The 19416-nt window shown below is 43.2% G+C and overlaps 2 protein-coding genes across 5 annotated transcripts; one reads left to right on the top strand and one right to left on the bottom strand.

Annotated features, from left to right (window-relative positions):
• Window positions 1-597: 597 nt before the first annotated feature.
• Window positions 598-10134, top strand: pcsk1nl (proprotein convertase subtilisin/kexin type 1 inhibitor, like). The gene is made up of 5 exons (XM_004084529.5): window positions 598-750; window positions 4653-4902; window positions 6281-6467; window positions 6536-6628; window positions 9425-10134. The coding sequence occupies exons 1-5, from the start codon at window positions 697-699 to the stop codon at window positions 9816-9818; spliced, it is 978 nt and encodes a 325-aa protein (XP_004084577.1). The 5' UTR covers window positions 598-696; the 3' UTR covers window positions 9819-10134.
• A 194-nt stretch (window positions 10135-10328) lies between these two features.
• Window positions 10329-16872, bottom strand: lhfpl4b (LHFPL tetraspan subfamily member 4b). 4 transcript variants are annotated; one of them, XM_011492793.4, is made up of 6 exons: window positions 16461-16872; window positions 15879-16099; window positions 15591-15795; window positions 12514-12593; window positions 11307-11454; window positions 10329-11234 (listed from the first exon to the last, which is right to left on the bottom strand). In XM_011492793.4, exons 2-6 carry the CDS (start codon window positions 16095-16097, stop codon window positions 11206-11208), a joined length of 681 nt encoding a protein of 226 aa, XP_011491095.1. In that variant the 5' UTR covers window positions 16098-16099; window positions 16461-16872; the 3' UTR covers window positions 10329-11205. The 4 variants fall into 4 exon arrangements, with proteins under 4 accessions (XP_011491095.1, XP_011491094.1, XP_020555594.1 ...); XM_011492792.4 differs by having other exon boundaries at window positions 16469-16872; XM_020699935.3 differs by having other exon boundaries at window positions 16474-16872.
• Window positions 16873-19416: the final 2544 nt, after the last annotated feature.

Genomic DNA, 19416 nt, shown 5'->3' with positions numbered 1-19416 from the left:
GCGGTATATTGTGCAGGCGTAATACAGTATAAAACAACCAAAAAAAATAAATAAGACTCAGCTTCCTGCAAGTGAGATGAGTTCCATCAAAATACAGAGAAAATGGAGAAACTGCTCTATGATGCTTCAGAGTCCTCTAGTTTGTTTCATGCTCAAGATAAAGCTGATGTGCCTGAAAGTGGAGATTCAGCACATACTCTATGCTGACCATCATCTTTAGCATGGCTGACAGACACCAGATGGAAGTGATTAGTTACAACAAATGACAGTAAATGGGAACTGGACTGAACAAGTCCTCCCCCCTGGCGTTCAAATAGGAAACTACCATATGTCATGATATTTTTGCTGTAGTTGAAGTTGTTCAAGATTTTAACTGACTAATCAGATGCCTCAATAACAGTAGTTGCCCTCCCGTTGAACATTCAAAGCATTCGATTGACAGTTCCAAGCTCTGCTCTGAATGGCTCTTATCAGTGTTATCATTTCTCTTCAAATTGATTTAGAATTAATGCTCAGTTTAAATGTTAGCTTGAAACATTTGTATCTGCTTTTATTCACCCCCAGAAAGAGCTGTTGCTACCTTCCCCTCCCCCAACCTATTTTCCAGTTCTTTCAGAGCTCCTCCCTCTGCTGCTACTAAATCCTCCCCCACCCAAACCCTTCCTATCAGAGGAGCATCTGCAGTCGGTCTGCAGCATGGCGTCTCTCAGCCTCCTGATGCTTAGTGCTGTTCTTATCTCTGCTGCTCAGGTAAGGACCACCATCTGTCCCTGTCCTGTTTTGTCTTTCATCTGTCTGTGATGATGCATCACCATGGTAACCTGAGACGACGCAAAAGCATCATCTTCATTGTTTACATCTGAGTCTACATGCCCTGGTGAAAGCTGTTTGAAGGTACGGCCCTGATTTACTGTCCTTCAAAGCTCTGGTTTTCAGCAGAATCAAGAACCGAGTTAAGGTCCAATAATTTCAGGCCGTGGTGGCGGTGGTGGTGGTGGGGGGGGGGGTGAAAAGAGCTGGTAACCCACAGCAACAAGGCAGTTTTTTTTTTTACAGCAGAAGGATTGATGAGTGCTTAGTGTGTGTGCTTATGTGTCTGACTCCATAAGCCTGAAAAAGATTCTTTCATGGTCTCTTGAAGGAAGATCAGGGTTGTTTGCCATGACACAACAGAGCTGCATCCCCCTGGCCAATCTGAGGGATAGCACCCTGACTGTGGATAGTTCTGTTTTTGTTTAACGTGTGATAACATCATTTCTAACAGTCTGACACAAAAAAGACAAACGTCGCAGAAACAACATGAAAGTAAAGGTTACACTAAAAGACCACACCTAAACTATAAACTGAACCTAAACTTAAAGCTAATCTTGAAATCAGCAAAAAGGCCTGGTTCAAATCTCAGCTTTTGATCTTTCTATGTGGAGTTTGCAGGTTGTCCTTGTGATTGTGTTGGTTTTCTCTGGGTACTTAGACTTCCACCAGTGCAGAAATGTGCATTTTGTTTCTCTTAAAGTCTCACTTTAACTACATTTTTTTCTATTGTAAAAGTGTTTCCAGTGGTCTTTCTTTATGCAGTTTTTAGCTAAAATAAAAAAAAACTGTTTCGTTTTTTAAGACATAGTTTTTTTGCAGAGCAGCAGGATCTCACACACATTACAACAGAAAGGTGGGACCACACATACCTGGCAGGGGGAACCAGGCCCTCAGCATGGTGGTTGTGTAACTTGGGTGCTGGCTTCCTTGGCCTAGTGGCCCTCTCTTTGTAGGAAGAGGGATCCCTGAGTTCTCTGGCTAGGCCATGAGCCAGGGATCCCATGGGGATGTCCGTCTCTCTGTGGTGCTGGTTCTGATCCTGGGGGAGCCTGGCCGGCCCATTTTTTTTTTTTTTTTTTTTTTTTTTTTTTTTTTTTTTTTTTGAGAGAACCCCAGATCTAGAAAATGGGCCGGCCCATTTTTACTACGCTTGTCGGAGACCCCCACTTCTCTTGGATGTCCTCCTCTTGGGAAGGGAGGAGTGGCCCCTGCCTTGCTCTCTACTGGACTTCCCACGGGGCAGGTGCAGGTGGTAGTTGCATGTAGCATGGGGTGGGTTTCCCTTTGAGGGCCTGGTTCTTGCTTGGGGTTGGGGTCGAGGGAAGATCAGAATTCCTAGGTGGTGGTTGGCTGCTCATTTTCGGGGCTAGGGGCGCTACAGGTGGGTAGGGGCTTCTGTTGGGACCTTGGCACGGTGGAATGGCTGGTCTCTGGCTGGGCTGTGCTTTGCACACTCCGTGCTCATGTGCCACTGCTAGGCGTGGTCATGGTACTTGGTATCAGAATGATACATTTCATCAGGCTTCTGATTGTTGTTAAAACAAATCCCTGTTTCATCATGACGACTCACATCTCTTTAAATAAAAGAAAGAAAAAACAATTTGAACGAATGTAAAGCTATCATGCAAAATAATAGAAACATTTTTAAAACTCAAACTTATTTTTTTAAATTAAAGACTTATCTATGAGCTCTCTCTATTCCGTGTAGTACTTGTTGCACACACACAAAAACATTTTTATTTGACAATTCTAAAAGGCTAAAGTGACTAAAGCATGAGTGAGATAAGATTGCTTAAAAGTGTAGTTCAGGGAGATGCCAGAGCAGACTAAACATAGATTGAAGAGCAGCACTGATTTCTATGGACTATTGTTTTGTGTTTTTTTTAATTAAAGCTTATTTAGGCTCAAATAATAAATGTGAGCCCATTTGTTCAATAAGCCCCAGGTTAAAGGAATTTAACTTTAACCCTTGTGCTATCTTAGATGACCCCCCCCTTCCATTGATGTGTTCCCCCTCAGGGGTTGACATAGCCCAGAAATTTGCACTGGCCCACAGGGCCAGTAGTTTTTGAAAGTTACTGGCCCGACACCGCGCACAGCGAGACCCGCCGCTCCGCAGGTGCTTGCAACTTTAGGGGGGTCCGGGGGCATGCCCCCCCGGAAAATTTTAATATGGTGCAATTTGGTGCATTCTGGTGACATCTAGCACTTATTTATACACTTTTCAATGACTAAAAATAGAGCATATCAAACTTAAATCTGCTCTAGTCTGTTTCAGATGTTTTGAAGAGAGCGCTGCAGTGTAGTAGGAAACACTAGATAAGAAGTTTTCATGCTGCCTCTAATCACTGCTATTTCACATTTGTTCCTAATCAATAGTTAAGAAGTTTTCTTGACTTTTTTCCTCTGACTGCCTTAAGGTTCTGCTTTTTTTTACTGTTGCAAAGTTACATTTACTTTTTAGTTACTTTAGTTACCTAATTAAATTAAATAATTGAAAAATTAAATACAATTAAATTACTGAGATCATTCAGCTAACTAGAAATACTTACTGCTTACAGTGTTGTAAAGAAAAACAAAATTAAGTACTTTGACATTATACTCCATTTGAGTCTGAGATTCAGGTATTTTGAGTTGCCTTTGATTCTTTGACATTCAGCTTAAAGCTTAGTGCATACAGTTTCATCTTCAATGCATTCATTAAATATCTTGCTGTCCATAGTACTAATTCCACCCGTCACTCCATCTAACATATTCCTATCTATTCCTGCCATGTCTTCCACATCTCTGACATGCTTCAGTCTCTCTTCAGTGACGGTGTTGGATTTATGATCATCGCGGTGAAAAACCACCAGGGGGCGCGCTGATATGTGTGTCAGTTTAAATATATCTGCCTAAAATGTAATAATAACCCACTGGCTTGTTCCTTCGTTGTTGCCGTTTAACATTGTTTAGTATTGAATTGTTACATTCAATAAAGTTTGAAAAAAAAATTGAGTGAGCGCGTGCCGCGTGGTGCTCGGCAGTGACAGCCGCGCAAGCAGGCGGGAGAGGAGAAGAGTGATAAAAGGTTTCCCATAGAAACCCTTGAAGTCTAAACACAGGACTAGCAGAAAAAGTGAATTATAAAGACGAGGTAAATCTACACGTTTTCGCAAAATATACTTTATTGTAAAAGGTGAAAAATGTATTAATTGTTAGATATTTTAGTGGCCCGAGCGGACAAGTAAAAAATAAAGTCTTGTGGTCCGTACTGCTCGAAAAACAGGACCGGGCCAGCGGACAAATGGCTATGTCGAGCCCTGCCCCTACCATGACAAAGGTGGATAAAGGTGGAAAGATTTCATGTAATCCATGGACACCAGTGAAGATCACAAATCATTGAAGAAAAAAGGTTCAGAGCACTGTTTAGTGGGTCTAGATGACCCAACTCAATGTTTAAGTGCCTAGGATAGCACAAGGGTTTCGAGTGCTGAGAAAGCTGCATTTAAACTGGATCAGACTTCCATCAACCTATTTTACAAACCTGCTGCTGAATATTTTTTGAGGTCATGGTGGTGCTTGAGCCTATCAAAGCCACTATTGGGCTAAGGTGGGGTTCTCTCTGTTTATCCAGGCTTCCAGGCTGTCCAGGCTACATAACCACACACACAGTCATTCTTAAGGACAATTTAGAGTCACCAATTAGCCTTTGAAACATTTTTTTGGACTCTTGCAGGATACCTGTTAATGCCAATGAGATTTATTTGTTTATAACTCGTGCAGTAAAAATGAATTTACCGTACCTGACTTAGCCTCAGATTATCACTGTTCTTTAACCTTTAACCTTTCTGGTTCAGGCAATTCCTGCAGGTCACGGTGAAAGGCGTGGCCTAGATGTATCAGTGGGCAGAGCCACACACCGTCACAGAAATGTCCCTGACCTGCTGCAGTATGAGGACAAGATGAGGTCATATCCTCAGTCAGAGGCCAGGGCCAACGACCTGTTCTACCATTCACAGGCCTGGAGGGACAGGGGGCTAGGCCAGGCCCTCCAGCGACTGGTGGAGACAGATCAAAGGAGGGAGCAGGAGGAGGACCAGAAAGCAGGTTGGAGAACGATAGAGCAATTTAGCTCGTTGACCATCATATGTCTCTGTTGACGGGGGTGGGGGCTCACTATTGAGGGTAAATGGCAGATACTTGTTTATCACTTTTCTACCTTGATTTAAGGCCCAAAGTGCTTTACAGTCACAGTCCCATGCACACACACATTCACACACTGATGGCGGTTCCACTTTCTTACACTGGAACCAACCTCAACAAGCAAGAGCAACATCAGAATCAGAAATACTTTATTGATCCCACATGTGGGAAATTTGTTTGTCACCATAGCAACTGACAGCAGAGGGAAAAAAAAGACTTAGAATGATATAAAAAAACAAGAACAAAGAAAATGGAGCATAAATGCAAACATCAAGGTAGTATAATTTAAAAAGCTATTTACAGAACAGTGCAGGTGAAAAGATGTGCAAAAGAAATATGCAAAATAGAAAAAAACTAAATAAATAAATAATGAAAAATGTGCAAAGGCTATCTTTTGCATTGTGATTTGTTGTACAGGGTTCTTGCATTGGGTATGAAGGATTTCTGGTACCGGGCAGTTTTGGAGCGGAGCTGTCTGAGCCTCCTAAAGAAGGAGCTCCGCTGTTTGTCCAGAACAGGGTGGAGAGGATGCTCTGGGTTGTCCATGAATGAAAGAAGTCTGTTCAGTGACCTCCTCTCCATCACTGCTTCAAAGGTGTCCTGTTTGCAGCCAATGACAGAACCCGCCTTCCTGATCACCTTGTTCAGTCTGTTGGTGTCACTGACTGCAATACTGCTTCCCCAGCAGACCACGGAAGAGAACAGGGTGCTGGCTACCACAGACTGGTAGAAGATCTCCAGCATCTTGCTGCACACATTGAAAGACCTCAGTTTCCTTAGGAAGTAGAGTCTGCTGCAGGCCTTCTTGTACACAGCAGTGCTGTGGCTCCTCCAGCTCAGTCTGCTGTCGATAGTCACACCCAGATATTTATACTCCTCCACCGCTTCCACATCCTTGCCCAGGATGGACTTCAGTGTCTTGCCCAAAGACACTTCAACACATGGGCGGGCGAGGCGGAAACCAAACCTGCCCTCCCCTGATCAGAGGTTGATCACTCTAACTCTACACCATGGTGAACAATGGACAAAGCTCCTTCTCCAACATATATTTTTTCAAGAATTTGCTATGTTTCAGTTTAAAGTAAGGTTGTACCAAACTCCGATTCAATAGGCAAGAACCAAGGAACCCAGCTAGATTCACTGACTTTGTGATTCATTGCAGTCTTGATCATTCCTAAAAAGCCAGATTATTTAAAATTTGTTTTGAAAAATATTTAAATATGTTTTCCCTTCATTGTAAGCTCAGAAGTCTTCTCTTCTTAACACATCTATCCATCTGCAGTTTATTTGGGTGCTTTGCTCCAGCTCCTGAGTGATGCTAAGGGGGCTGGATTGGGGGTTGAAGAGGATAACCAGGAACAAGTTGTCCAAGACTATGATGAAAGTGGTAGGGGGGTGAGCATTGGGAGGTCCCCTGCTGACTGGCAGAGCCTCATGGAGCTGCAGTTAGCGGAAGCTTTGCTGGACAGGTGAGTCTTGTCAGGTGATTGTCACTGTTGCAGAGAACACAAGTTAACTCACTATTCTTGAATCTCAGGATGGACTTTAAGCTGTTTCAGACTCTGCTGCAGAGAGCTGGACAAACGCAGGGCGTCTCATATAGACCAAGCAGCAAGCAGGACACTCTCAGGTGAGTGTGGGAAGTGGGGCTCAGGTGAGGTGCATGTTCAGATGCATCAGGTGCATCAAGAACTGATGACCAAAGGTGGGGTGCATATTCAGCATTGGTACACAAAAACATTAGAAGATTAACTTAAAAAAATACTAGATTTAGAGGACATGTGACATTTTCCATCCTCCCATTGTTTACACTCTGTCCTGCTAGCTTATCATTCCACATAATGCCCAACATTAGTGCTGCCACAAAAATGGTGAGAAATATTGGAGCTATCCAGCCGTACAGTTTTGATCCAGATGCATCTCAGACTAGGAAAGCAAAGACATTCGAGGATCTATTTGTCTGCAAGTGGATGCCTCAGAATGGAGCAGAAACTGTGCTTGTGGCTTGCCTTTGTATATCCTACATCACATTTACCGGTACAAGCTTTTCCAAACAGCATTTTGTTGTCTGCTTCTGATTCACATCAATTTGAATAAAGAAATACTCAGAGATGCAATTCTGTGAGGAAACTGGATTTTCTAGAAAGGACTGTATTAAATAAAAATATTATTATTAGGTTGGTTCGTTTCCCCTTTTCAGTTTCCAGCACACAGAAATGAATGAATAACAACTCAGAGACAGTTACTTATCTTTTGTAGATTTACTCCGCACAAAGACCGCAGATTTGTACGCAGGGTTACAGACAGATGAACAAAGTCTGAAGGAGTGCCAGGAGTGGCAAATGTATGCAACTTTAAGGAACTTAGTTCAACATCTGATTTGCAGTTTTGGAAGAAGGAGAATTCAATTTGAACCTAATCAGTGGTATAGTGATTAGCATTGTGGCTCCATAATACAAAGATCATAAGGTATATTCATCACAGAACTGGTTGAATGTATCAATACATTTAACAGTTATTGTAAGGCTATTATTTTTAGGGATTAGGTTATAAAAAATAAACTTTAGCTATTAAAAAACTTACTGTTTTCAAAACTAAATGAATCCAAAAAAATGTTACCACTCACCATGGAAATTATAGGTACATCGAAAATGTGTTAACATGGTGGTGCAGTGATTAGCATTATTACCTCACACCAATAGGTCCTTGGTTCATGCCCCATTGGAGACCTTCTTGTGTTGAGTTTCTATATTCTCTCTGTGCACCTGCTTTATTCGAGTTGACTTAAAATTGTTCAATAATAGTTTAAATTGTAAGATAAATGATTGTATGACTCTGTCTGGGGTTGTATTATCTGTAACCCTTGTGCTATCCTAGGCACTTTAACATTGGGAGTTGGGTCATCTAGACCCACTAGACAGTGCTCTGAACCTTTTTTCTTCAATGATTTGTGATCTTCACTGGTGTCCATGGATTACATGAACTCTTGCCACCTTTATCCCCCTTTATCATGGTAGGGAGAACACGTCAATGGAAGGGGGGGGGGGGTCATCTAAGATAGCACAAGGGTTAACAGCTGAGGGTGAATACGACTTTGGCCATAAACAGCTGCAAGAGTAGTTGTACTGAACTAAGAGAAGAGGTGAAAATGGCCTTTGCTCAAAATAGCTGAAGAAGTTTTCATAAGAGAACCAGAATAACTTTTTATTTACCTTTTTTTACAGTAGATTAAATGGAAATGAAAATAGAGTAATATAATCGTAAAAGGAAGCACAGTACAATTACTGTGACATTTACGGTGTCTACTGCATTTCATTTTACAGTAGTACAACTGTTAAATGAAATACAGTAAAGTATCCATGCACTGTTTCATTTTACAGCTTTATCAATTTAACATTAACTGCAAAATTTGAAATAATTCATTGTACAGTAAGAAAGCTATGAAATGCTTTACATTAATTACTGGCATCCAGCTGCCAGTAAAATCTACAGCACCTATTTTACAGTGAACTTTCTTTCCTGATGACATACCAAGTACATTCCTACCTGTCTACATGATGACATAAGCTGTAGTTATCCAGTCATCTGGGAGTACCTCCTGACCACCCAGAACCTGTTTCAACAGCTTCTGAAAAGTCATGCAACTTTGTTCCTGTAACAGTTTCTACCAGTTTGTCCTCTTCTCTACATTTGCCCTTTCTTCATCTGCTTCATCACCAGAGTCATCCTACACACCACTACCCTCTGCTGTTTGGAAAAACTCTCACCTAACACTACAGCTGTAGTGGTTAGGGCGTTTTGTTTTTATGGTCATTTTGGTATTCAGTTCTTAATGTCAGAGTTTAAACACTAAACTAAATGAGGTTCCCCTAACCGTCTCCCCTTGTAAACGGGTTGGGCAAGAGTGCCATTCAAGGTAACCCTTGTGCTATCCTAGGCACTTTACCATTGGGAGTTGGGTCATCTAGACCCACTAGACAGTGCTCTGAACCTTTTTTCTTCAATGATTTGTGATCTTCACTGGTGTCCATGGATTCCATGAAATCTTTCCACCTTTATCCACCTTTGTCATGGTAGGGAAAACACGTCAACGTAAGGGTGGGGTCATCTAAGATAGCACAAGGGTTAAAACTGCCACTCACAGCTAGAAGTGGGACAGGACTGTAGGTGCCTCTGTGGCCTTAAAAAATCAAATAGTGAATAACCAGTGGAAGGAAGACCTCTGTGGGCTGATAATTTGTAGTGGGGGCGTTGCCTTTCAGCAACAGAGATTTTCCAAAAACACTGGGTCATCTCTCATTATCACTCTGATTCTCAGGTCTGTTAGTCTTTGAAGTGCTGGATCCAGCGGAGCAGAGCTGCAACTTTAGCCAATATTTAAACTTAAGGCCAATGGATTGATCCCTAACTCTTGTCTCCTGTCCAGGAGGTTGGTTGCAAGAATAATTTCCACCATTGGCCCCCAAACCTCCCCAGTTCTGGCTCTGTCCGGCCACAGACGGAGAAGGAGGGACCTGTCGCTGCAAACAGCTGAACCTATCAGCCCCAACCTCAGAACCACCCGCCGTGCCCTTGAAGACATGGCTTCTCCGTTGTCCAGCATTGACTCCCCCCTCCTTAGGGTTAAAAGGCTTGAGGAGGGGGATGAAGAAGATAAAAAGCTCCCCCCTTATGGGGCCACACTTCAGAGGATTAAACGCATTGACACCTTGGCTGCATCTGAAGAAACAAACCATGTAAGTCGACGCCACCGAAGAGCTGCTGTGAACTACAACTCAAAACTACAGATGGATCAGATTCTTGAGTACATGAGGGGTTAAGGGGAAGAAGGGGGGGGGGGGGGGTCCTGCTGTTGTCTTTTTCTCTGCTTTAATGAAAATTCTGTCTGTGTATGGTACAAAATTACCCATGATCTTCTGCAAGTGTCATGTTAGCTCTGTAAAAAACAGCTTCTGAGATCTAACTTGGTCGTACTCACTGTGGCCACCATAGTAACCTACCCCTCCCATGCCATTAAAAAGTTTGTAACCATGGCAACAGCCTCCCAGCTCTGTTATTGGTTGTTTTCCCTGCTGCGAGGAGTCATCTGCTGCAACTGACTTCTGTCACAGAGACTAATAAAGTTAGTGACATCCATCTGCCTTATTTTATTTCATTTGTGGAGTGAGGGCTCCCTCAAGGATTTGTGCTACATTCAAGGACAGCCAGAATTAAGAGCTTTTCTGATTTCTGATGTTTTCAGGCATTCTAGGAACATTCTTTGGATTCATTCTTACAAACACACCGCAGAGAACTTCCAGCGTTTGAAGGACTTCACTGACACAAATCTGTATGTTTAGAAGCATTTTATTAGAACAAACACCACACTATGATTCATATCTTCAAACTTGTCACTTTTTAAAATGACGTAACTAAAACCACTGTCCAATAACATTTGTGAAAAGACACATTTTAGATCTTTCCTATGAAATAAGCTGCAATGGACCATAACTCAGAGATGTTTATATTCACTCAGGCCACATGAGCAAGTTTTGTGATCTTCATATTTCTGCAGAACTTAACTTACACCTTTGGATGGCACCCATATCTAAAACGATAAAACAAAGCCACTCTAACCATGGTCTGCTCTTGCACATTGAGTTCTATGATCCCATGTATCCCCGCTGTAAGATGCTGCTGATTACCTGGATCAGGTGTGTTCTATTTGTCAGATCCTGGAATCACCTGATCCAGTTCATCTGCAGAAGATGGGCAAAACAGGTGTAGGGATCTGGGGGAGCTCCAACATTCAAAACAAGAAAACCATCTGGTTAAAGTGGCATCAGTGTAAGGTTTCATTTCCCTGAGTGCTCGTTCTTACAGGGTACAGATCTGCAGGGTTGTCTCCTGCCTCTCTTCTGATAGTCCAACAAAAAGTACAAAAACAAACTGACAAAATTAGACTCATGACATCAGAGCCCACATTCTGATTGGTCATAACTCTTTCAGACGTAGGAATCACTTCAAACCAGAATGCTGCTCATCAGAAGTCCTGATCCCACACATTTCATCATTTGTCAAGTATTTCCTGTTAACCGCAGCTGCTTCCTGCTTTATGTAAGAAGAGAAGAGAAACCAACATGCCCAGGGAGTAAAATGGAGGAAAAGTCAGGAGATAAAAGTATGATGCTCCATGGATCAGGAGAAGGACAAAGCTCACCAGGAAGCTCAGGCTGTCATCAGCAGACCCGAGGTCACTAAAAACACAGCAATAGTCTTAGATAAAAACAAGACCATCATCTTCTCCTCCTCCTTCTCCTAATACTTACCATCATGGGAATTAGGTGGCAGCAGTGCATCCTGTCTGTTAGCCAGAACAAAAGCCAGGGTGGCCAGGATGGAACAATCCAGAACTCCCAGCACAGCCAAGATGAAGGTCCAGTGGACCGAGCAGTTTCCAAGAGAGAAGCTTCCCACCTGGAGGGAAGGGAGGGCCACATGTTTACCCAGAACAGGTGTCAGCATTTCTTTGTCTAGTTTTAGAAGCTAAAGCTGAATCTGCGGGACAAGTCAGAATTGAAAATGGCTGCTGTGCTCAAACCAAAGCTGAATTTTCTGAATTTTTACATCTCTGTCTGATATATTTGCTATTGTTTGGTTTATAAATTGTATGCTACTTCTGAAGAACAAACTGTTTGCTGTGTTTGTCATACATAGTGACAACAAATTTCTCAAGAATGCCAAGGTCTGCATCTTCTATGGTAGGTGGGTACAGACTCAGTTTGCTGAACACTGGGCTTACTTCAGGACAAACTGCCCATGTTTGCCATGCAGTTGTCTTCCCTCTACCTCGAAAGGCTGAGACCACGTCACAGCCTGCAAAGGCGTGGAAGAAGAGCATGCCACTACATTTCTCTTGGCCAAGGTTCGTGGCCAAGTTGTGAATTGGGAACCAACTAGTGGACTGTCCCTGGCTGAATTCTATCCAAAGCATTTGTAAGCCAATATCCCGAAGACTCGCAAAGACACCAACTGCTATGACAAGGATGTCTGTGTCGCATTCCTTGATCAACACAGACTTTGTCTTCTGTTTGCCTGCATGAACTGCATGTGTGAAAATCCTGGAGTCAGCTTCTTCATGGTTACAAGGATATAGGCTGTCAAAATTGATGGGTTTGTTCGACAGTGCCTGATGTCCTTTGGTCACCACTACGATTTTGTCGGGACACATGGATACAATCTTGTCTGCTAGATACTCAAACAGTTCGGTCTTATTGTCACTGTCTCTGAGGGAGCTCAACCGGATGGGTGGCAGCTTGGTTTTGTCTGTCACTCTATGCCGACTTCATTTACCTCGCTTTGACCTAGTTTCAGCCTTGAGGCTTGAAGTCTTGTATACATAATAGGTTTGTGGTATTTTATGTAACACACACATATAAATGTGTAATGCTGGGGGAGTTTCGTTGTACCTGAACCTCTCACATTTTTTGAGATGAAAGAGTAATTAAACCTGGATGCAAAGTTCTAACTCCTCACCGAGTCTCCACACAGAGCTCGCATCTCTGGACTCTCCCACGAGTCTGGAAACAAAAGACAGGCCAGCGCCAGGCAGAAACCTGTAGACATACAAAAGAAAAGAGTGGTTTGTCTGTGTCCACACAGACAGTCCTGAGCAAGAGAACACAAGAACAATAAAGAGGCTCGAGAGAAAGGTGAAAAGATGTCAGGTAACGCGCAGGAGGCGGTTCACTGCAGAACATGAGACCTAAATGTTTCGTAACCCTTGTGCTATCCTAGGCACTTTAAAGGCCCGTACACACCGGGACGAATATTCGCCAGGCGTTATTTGCCAGCGTTTTTCGCCACGTTTTTTGTGTTCACACCCAGGCGATTTTCGCTGACGATGAGTGGAGTGAACACGCAATTTCATTCCCTGACATTAGATGGCGCTTAATGTAAAACAGAAATACTCCTGTACACAAGGTGGCGCTGCGCAACTTTACGCTTCTTAAAGTCGCTTTTCACTCAGAAGAAGAGAGCAAGTATTTACACGCTTGTCAGAATCAAACAAAGAAAACATGAATATTTCAAGCACCAGTAGCTCCAACTGGTGCTTGGTTCGGGGATATTTTAGAATGTCCGTCATTATTTCTTCGCGGCTGTGTAGACGCTACTTGGCGTCTATCTTCTTCGCTGGTATGTGTGCTCAGCAAGGCAGTTTTGTGTTTGAGCGCCCCCAAGTTGTGTTTTACTGTAACTTCAGAAGCTCCAGACACGTGAGCAAAAGCGCCATTCTCATTGGTCGAGTAGATTTCGACGCGACGCGTCGAAAAAAAAAAAACGAACCCGAGGCGTTTTTATTTTTTGACGCTTTAACGCGTGGCGTTTTTTCGCGTCGGTGTGCACAATCTCGTTGGTGCCCTTTGTTTAGTCACGAGGCGTTAAACGTCGGCGAAAATCGCCGGCGAAATTCGTCCCGGTGTGAACAGGCCTTAACATTGGGAGTTGGGTCATCTAGACCCACTAGACCAGAGGTGGGCACTGAGGGCCGCATTCCTGCATGTTTTCCAGCATACCCTGCTCTGGCATGTTCTAATTGGCTGGACACACCTGAACCAGGTAATCAGCCATGAGTAGGGCAAGACTATCTGGAAATCATGCAGACACACCGGCCCTCGAGGCCTGGAATTGCTCACCCCTGCACTAGACAGAGCTCTGAACCATTGTTCTTCAATGATTTGTGATCTTCACTGGTGTCCATGGATTACATGAAATCTTTCCACAGAACATGTCAATGTAAGGGGGGAGGGTAATCTAAGATGGCACAAGGGTTAAAGCCCTGAGACTGCTCTTTACCACTGTTGTTACTGCTTGCCCAGAATCCCACCGGGTGTTCCATGTGAAAACACAGCAGCTCAGAGACATCCGCAACACCGTGGCGGGGGGGGGGGGGGGGGGGGGGGGGGGGGGGGGGGGCAGCAATTTGAAGATTACACAAATGACACAAGAGTCATTTGTGTATTAACCCTTGTGCTATCTTAGATGACCCCCCCCCCTTCCATTGACGTGTTCTCCCTACCATGACAAAGGTGGATAAAGGTGGAAAAATTTCATGGAATCCATGGACACCAGTGAAGATCACAAATCATTGAAGAAAAAAGGTTCAGAGCACTGTCTAGTGGGTCTAGATGACCCAACTCCCAACGTTAAAGTGCCTAGGATAGCACAAGGGTGATGTTGGTCTTTGTTTTGTGTATTTCTCCAACTGATAAAGGGCCATGCTGCTTACCCTCCCCGTTTCAAAATTCTTTGATAACCATTTTTCACTTTCTCCCGGATCAGGGACGTAACAAAGAGGAAGAGTGCGAAAAGCTTCAGCTAGAGAACCTTCTGAGGAAAACTGACAAGAAGTAGCAGGAATATTTGCAGGAGGCAGAGACCAAGTCAGTTGGGAGGGATGTCAAAATGTGAGCGACGCTTTGAAAAAAGATAGAAATGTCTTCATTCCCTCACAGCTGCTCGCTACTGCACTTCTGGGCCAAAGTTCCTCCTTTATCACACTTTTAGCTCTGAGCCTCTGATATCACCGATTTGAAGAAAACTGAAACAGTTGATTTACTGATAGTTAATCATCTGTCTAACAGTAATCCTGGCCGATTTGAAGCCAGAGGCAAGGATTTTGGTGGCACCCCATTGCATCACAGTAAATTTCACAACGAGTGTAAATATGTATATGTGTATATGTATGTATATGTAAATATAATATGTAATAACTTTGTCTCCACAATTTTTTTATTTAAATAATGCTATTGCACATTAAAATACGTAACCCTTGTGCTATCCTAGGCACTTTACCATTGGGAGTTGGGTCATCTAGACCCACTAGACAGTGCTCTGAACCTTTTTTCTTCAATGATTTGTGATCTTCACTGGTGTCCATGGATTCCATGAAATCTTTCCACCTTTATCCACCTTTGTCATGGTAGGGGGAACACGTCAATGGTCATCTTGACCCCATAGGATAGCACAAGGGTCAACTTGAATTACTAAAAAACTACAACACCACCTCCTCAATCTGACAAACCAGCTACGGCAGGTTGCAGCAAAGTCATTTACAACATCTTCCTATGACAACTGTTTTACGACCACATTGTTCACACTTCTGATGTCAAATCCACTTGCATTGCAGTAGATTTCAAGTACATTATAGTCAATTACAGGAAGAGTGGCAGAGATTCTCAAAGCAATTCGCAGCTATCTTATCAGTGAAATGAGATAGCCAGTGAGCTAGGTCTATCCATCGGAGGAGAAGTACTTGATGCTGCTGCATCACTTCATGGTTTTCTGGGCCCATGTGCACGGTTGAATTCTAATCTGACCATTGATCCGATCAAAGCATCTTGCCCATGTAACCGCGGCTACTGTTTCACTGTTGTATTGCAGAGGGAAGATGTCGACATGCCTTTATTGCATCTTTTTTTTTTTCCCTTACAGAAGTGTGAATGTTGGGTGTGCACATTTCCACCTGCTAGCAACCATTTTTTAGGCATATGGACCCCCGTAAAAATGAGGCCCCTGGGCTCTTCAGGAGCCAGGGTCCTGGGAGCACAGACCTGCCGTCAGCTGCAGCCAGGCACAAATCTTGTAGACGGTGACAGCGCTGCAGAACCTGAAGAGACAGAGACAGAGGACGCTGGTCCACACAGCCCATAAAGAAACCCCCACCAGCACTGCAACAGACTGGAAGCACGGCAGAGGGGACAGGCTTGAGACACCCCCTCGGCAGTCTGGGATTGGCCACTCTGTCTCCATACACACCTGAAAACAAAAGATTTGGGAAGGAGGGGGGGTCATGTGGGCGGCAAGCAGGACATCAAAGAACCTGTTATGGACATTCTCACCTCAAACAGTCCTATAGTGCCTTTGGGCAGCACGGGGGCTGCCTGGAGAACTGGGGTGTCGGAAGTTCCGATCCAGGACGGCTGCAGGAGAATGACCACCTGTACAATGGCTAAGCAGAGCGTGCACACGGCCCAGAGCACGCCCACCGCCCTGGCACTGCGCACAAACTCTGTCTGGTAGAGACGGGCGAGGTCCATGATTCCGGGACACTGTGACATCCCTGAGAAAAAAACCATTTTCAGGGTCAGAGAGGACCTTAGCAGAGCACAGGCTTCTTCTGGACATCAGAGCTGAATAAAACAATCACTTAATTTAAACATCCGCCGTTCCGGAATCATCAGCAGCTCCAGAAAAAAGCAGAACATTCAGAAATAATCATTCTAACGTCCAGAAATGTTTGCAGCTCTAGAAACATCTGCAGCTTTGGAAACATTAGATTTTTCATTGCTGAACATCTGCAACAAGAGCAAACGAAAAGCCACCAGCAACCTCAGATCTGCTGCTCCAGAAGACGGACATCTGCTACATCAGAATCAAATTTTCCATCAGCTAATGTTGATCACGGTCACGCGCCTGCACACCTGCTCACCTTACCGCAGAGAAGCACGCAGGGGAAAATCTGAGCCAATCAGCGGCTGATAAACCTCCAAGCGCCAACAGACTGACGTAACGGAGATCAAAAACAAGAAATCCAGCGCAGGAGACGCTGTCCATCAGAGGAAGAGGAGGAAGATGAGAGTCTCAGCGCAGATGTTTAAAATGACGATCTAAGGAAGAGGAGCCGCAGGAGACTCTGCGTGCTCAGCCGTGCCCCCTTTAGGACACCAAAGGAGCTGCAAAACGCAGCAACATTTGGGAAAAGTCATTTCGGCGGAGACCAAATTCATCCAGGAGAACTTAAGTGGATCCGTGATCCAGTTCCAGTTGATGACACGAACAGATTGTACAGCACACTGTATGTGTGTCCGGTGTGTGTGTGTGAGAGAGAGTGCGCGTGCGCGCGTGTGTTTGGGGGGAGGGCTGGACTCTCTGCTCCCCAGTAAGTTGAATGTTAATGTTACATTCTCACAAAATGAGAACAGTACACTCCTCACATTTCTTGCTGATATTTTTATAACTTTTCATGAGACAACACTTCCGAAATCCTATCTGAAGTCATCTCTGCTCTCTTTTCTATCAGATCCATCACCAATCTCATGTCTGTCTCCTTCACCTCTTGTCTGTGTTCTTTTCCACTAAATCATAAGGCCAAGCAAAAATTATTTCATGTTTTAAATAAATTAAACTTCTTGCTAATGCATGTTTTTTTTTAAATTAAGGATACTATTTAAAAATGACTGACCTGGAATGAACTGGCTTTGCCCTGAACGTCCACCATCAGACCAGCCTGTTTCTTTCCTCCATCTGTCCTGATTCTTTTTATCTTCTTGTCTTTCTCTCCATCCTCACAGCTGTTTGATATTAACTTTGTGTTAGGAAGAATAGAGTGACTAAACTATTTGTAAGAATTGAAACATTTTTAATTTGAAATTATATTTTTATTGGATATCAGTCAGTGGTAGGATAGTGCATCGCAAGCTAGGCGAGGCAGACCCAGGCGCTGGAACCTGGAACGAAAACACAAGGTGAGTAAGTTGGTAAGTCAAGTTTTAATGATATTCGGGGTTGCTTGAGATCTTGATATGGCTGGAGGCTGGAGAGCAGCGGGTGAAGTTGTTGGAAGTAGCTTGAGGTAGTTATGGCTCGTGGCGAGGCTGGAGGTTCTTGGTGTTCCGAGAGGTTCTGTGGCTCAGGTAATCCGGTGACTCAGGTGTCCACTCATGGTCAGAATGTCCTGAAGGCGAGGCAATACAAAAGTTAGACGTGAACATGAACACTTGGACTAAACTAGACGAGAAACCAGGTTATGCACCATCAGGGGCAACAAACTGGTGATGAATGCTGGTTCTGGATCTCCTTAAGTAGGTTTGGTCAGTGATGAGGTGAGTGGAAACAGCTGGGAATCATCAGGAGCCAAGCAGAGAGGGGAGGGGGAGGAAAGCTGACAGAGGCACCATGATAGATAGAATAGAATCGATTTCTTTACTGTTGTCAAAGATCTCCAAATGTTCAACTAAAATCCAAAATGTCTTTTAGCCCAAGTGATATTAAAAGCAACAGGCTGTAAACTAAATAGGCATTCAAAAAAAAAGTTTTTTTTCAAACTTTTAACATAAAAAGAAACAAAACACCATCTAACCCACCATCACATACTTCTCCTTTCTGCCCATAGGAGCAGCTTTTATCATTGTTTAGTTTTCTTACAGTCAAAGGATAAAAAAATTTCAGTCTTTTGGTACATCTAGTTAAAGAAATTATTTATGTCCATCTGAAACAAAATCAGTACAAACAAGCTCCTTTATTTTCTCTCCATTATCAGTGATACTGTAAATCCTGCTAAGTACAGCTGCAAGACACTTGTGACCATTTTACTATAGTAGCTTTAGCCTGAATGTTGTCAAGCTTTTCTTCATTCACATTTTTTCCAGTGTAGAGCTGCTCAAAGAGGCTCTGTGTGCTCTGCTGTTATGGCATGCACAACAATGGCCCTTATAGAAAACAACAGACATACAGGAATAGTCTATTTTAAAACCAGCACCTAATTAAAAAGAAACTAATAATTCTAATTATGTTTAATACTGGAATAATTTTAAGGGGAATAAAGCATGTTTTTGCTGGTCTGCTACAATTTACTCTGCTCTGATTCACTCATACCAGAATTCTGCCAGTCTGCATAGTGCAGACGCATACATTTTGTAAACATGGCACCGCAATATGTTGCTCTGTTCAATTCCCTCTGTCTGTAAACCGTAAAAAATATTGAGAAACCTTATAGGTTATAAAATATTTGATTAATCCTAGTGACAATTCAAGGGCAATTATTCCCAGGTTTACATGACCGATCCTGACACTGTCGTAAAAAATCGACTTTGTTTAATCCAGAAAAGTCATGAAAAGAGCTGGAAACCCCGCTAGCATTGAGCTATCTAGCATGCTAACACGGGAGAACAATGGTGATAGTTTTTCATGCAACGTCTTACTTTCTAACATCTTTTTTCACTAGCAGCTACTGGTGGAGCTCCTCATTTGACTGTGCTGGCGACCTCCGGTTACATAAAGTACAAGTTTGATAGCTTACTATAGTAAAATATTTGAAAAACATGAAAAACTTAGCGGCACATTCTGAACTGCTCTGTTGACGTAAGACTTTGTGTTTTTCGGTAGCCAATGAGCTTCTGGATGTAGGGATGTCCCGCCTCCCCTCTCCTTGACTGACATGTCACTGTTTTTAAGTGTCGACAGGTTTTAGAATCAAAACCGCAAAAAATGAAAGCGCAACTCAAAAAGACAATTTCAAAATAAAACTGCAACTCAAAAACAGGATATCAGAAAGGCGAGAAAACAAATCGGCAACTGAGAAATATGATTGTGCTTTGGGTTATAGCTTTTGGTTGCAAATTATAGGTTTTGGTTCTCAATTTATGCATTTTGATTCTC

The sequence above is a fragment of the Oryzias latipes genome, chromosome 7 (assembly GCF_053564925.1).
Source record: "Oryzias latipes strain Hd-rR chromosome 7, Olatipes_Hd-rR_3.1".
Classification (NCBI taxonomy): domain Eukaryota; kingdom Metazoa; phylum Chordata; class Actinopteri; order Beloniformes; family Adrianichthyidae; genus Oryzias; species Oryzias latipes.
Note: the sequence above shows the minus strand (reverse complement) of the source record. Positions and strands in the feature narration are given on the sequence as shown.

Bases quoted from the DNA above. Each gene is read 5' to 3' on its own strand.
- pcsk1nl (XM_004084529.5), top strand. From the start codon at position 697: ATGGCGTCTCTCAGCCTCCTGATGCTTAGTGCTGTTCTTATCTCTGCT. The intron at 751-4,652 runs GTAAGGACCACC...TTTCTGGTTCAG, and splicing joins TTCTTATCTCTGCTGCTCAG to GCAATTCCTGCAGGTCACGG. The intron at 4,903-6,280 runs GTTGGAGAACGA...ATCCATCTGCAG, and splicing joins GGAGGAGGACCAGAAAGCAG to TTTATTTGGGTGCTTTGCTC.
- lhfpl4b (XM_011492793.4), bottom strand. From the start codon at position 16,097: ATGTCACAGTGTCCCGGAATCATGGACCTCGCCCGTCTCTACCAGACA. The intron at 12,594-15,590 runs GTCTGTGCTCCC...GTATGTCTACAG, and splicing joins CTGGCTGCAGCTGACGGCAG to GTTTCTGCCTGGCGCTGGCC. The intron at 11,455-12,513 runs GTGAGGAGTTAG...CCTTCCCTCCAG, and splicing joins GAGCTCTGTGTGGAGACTCG to GTGGGAAGCTTCTCTCTTGG.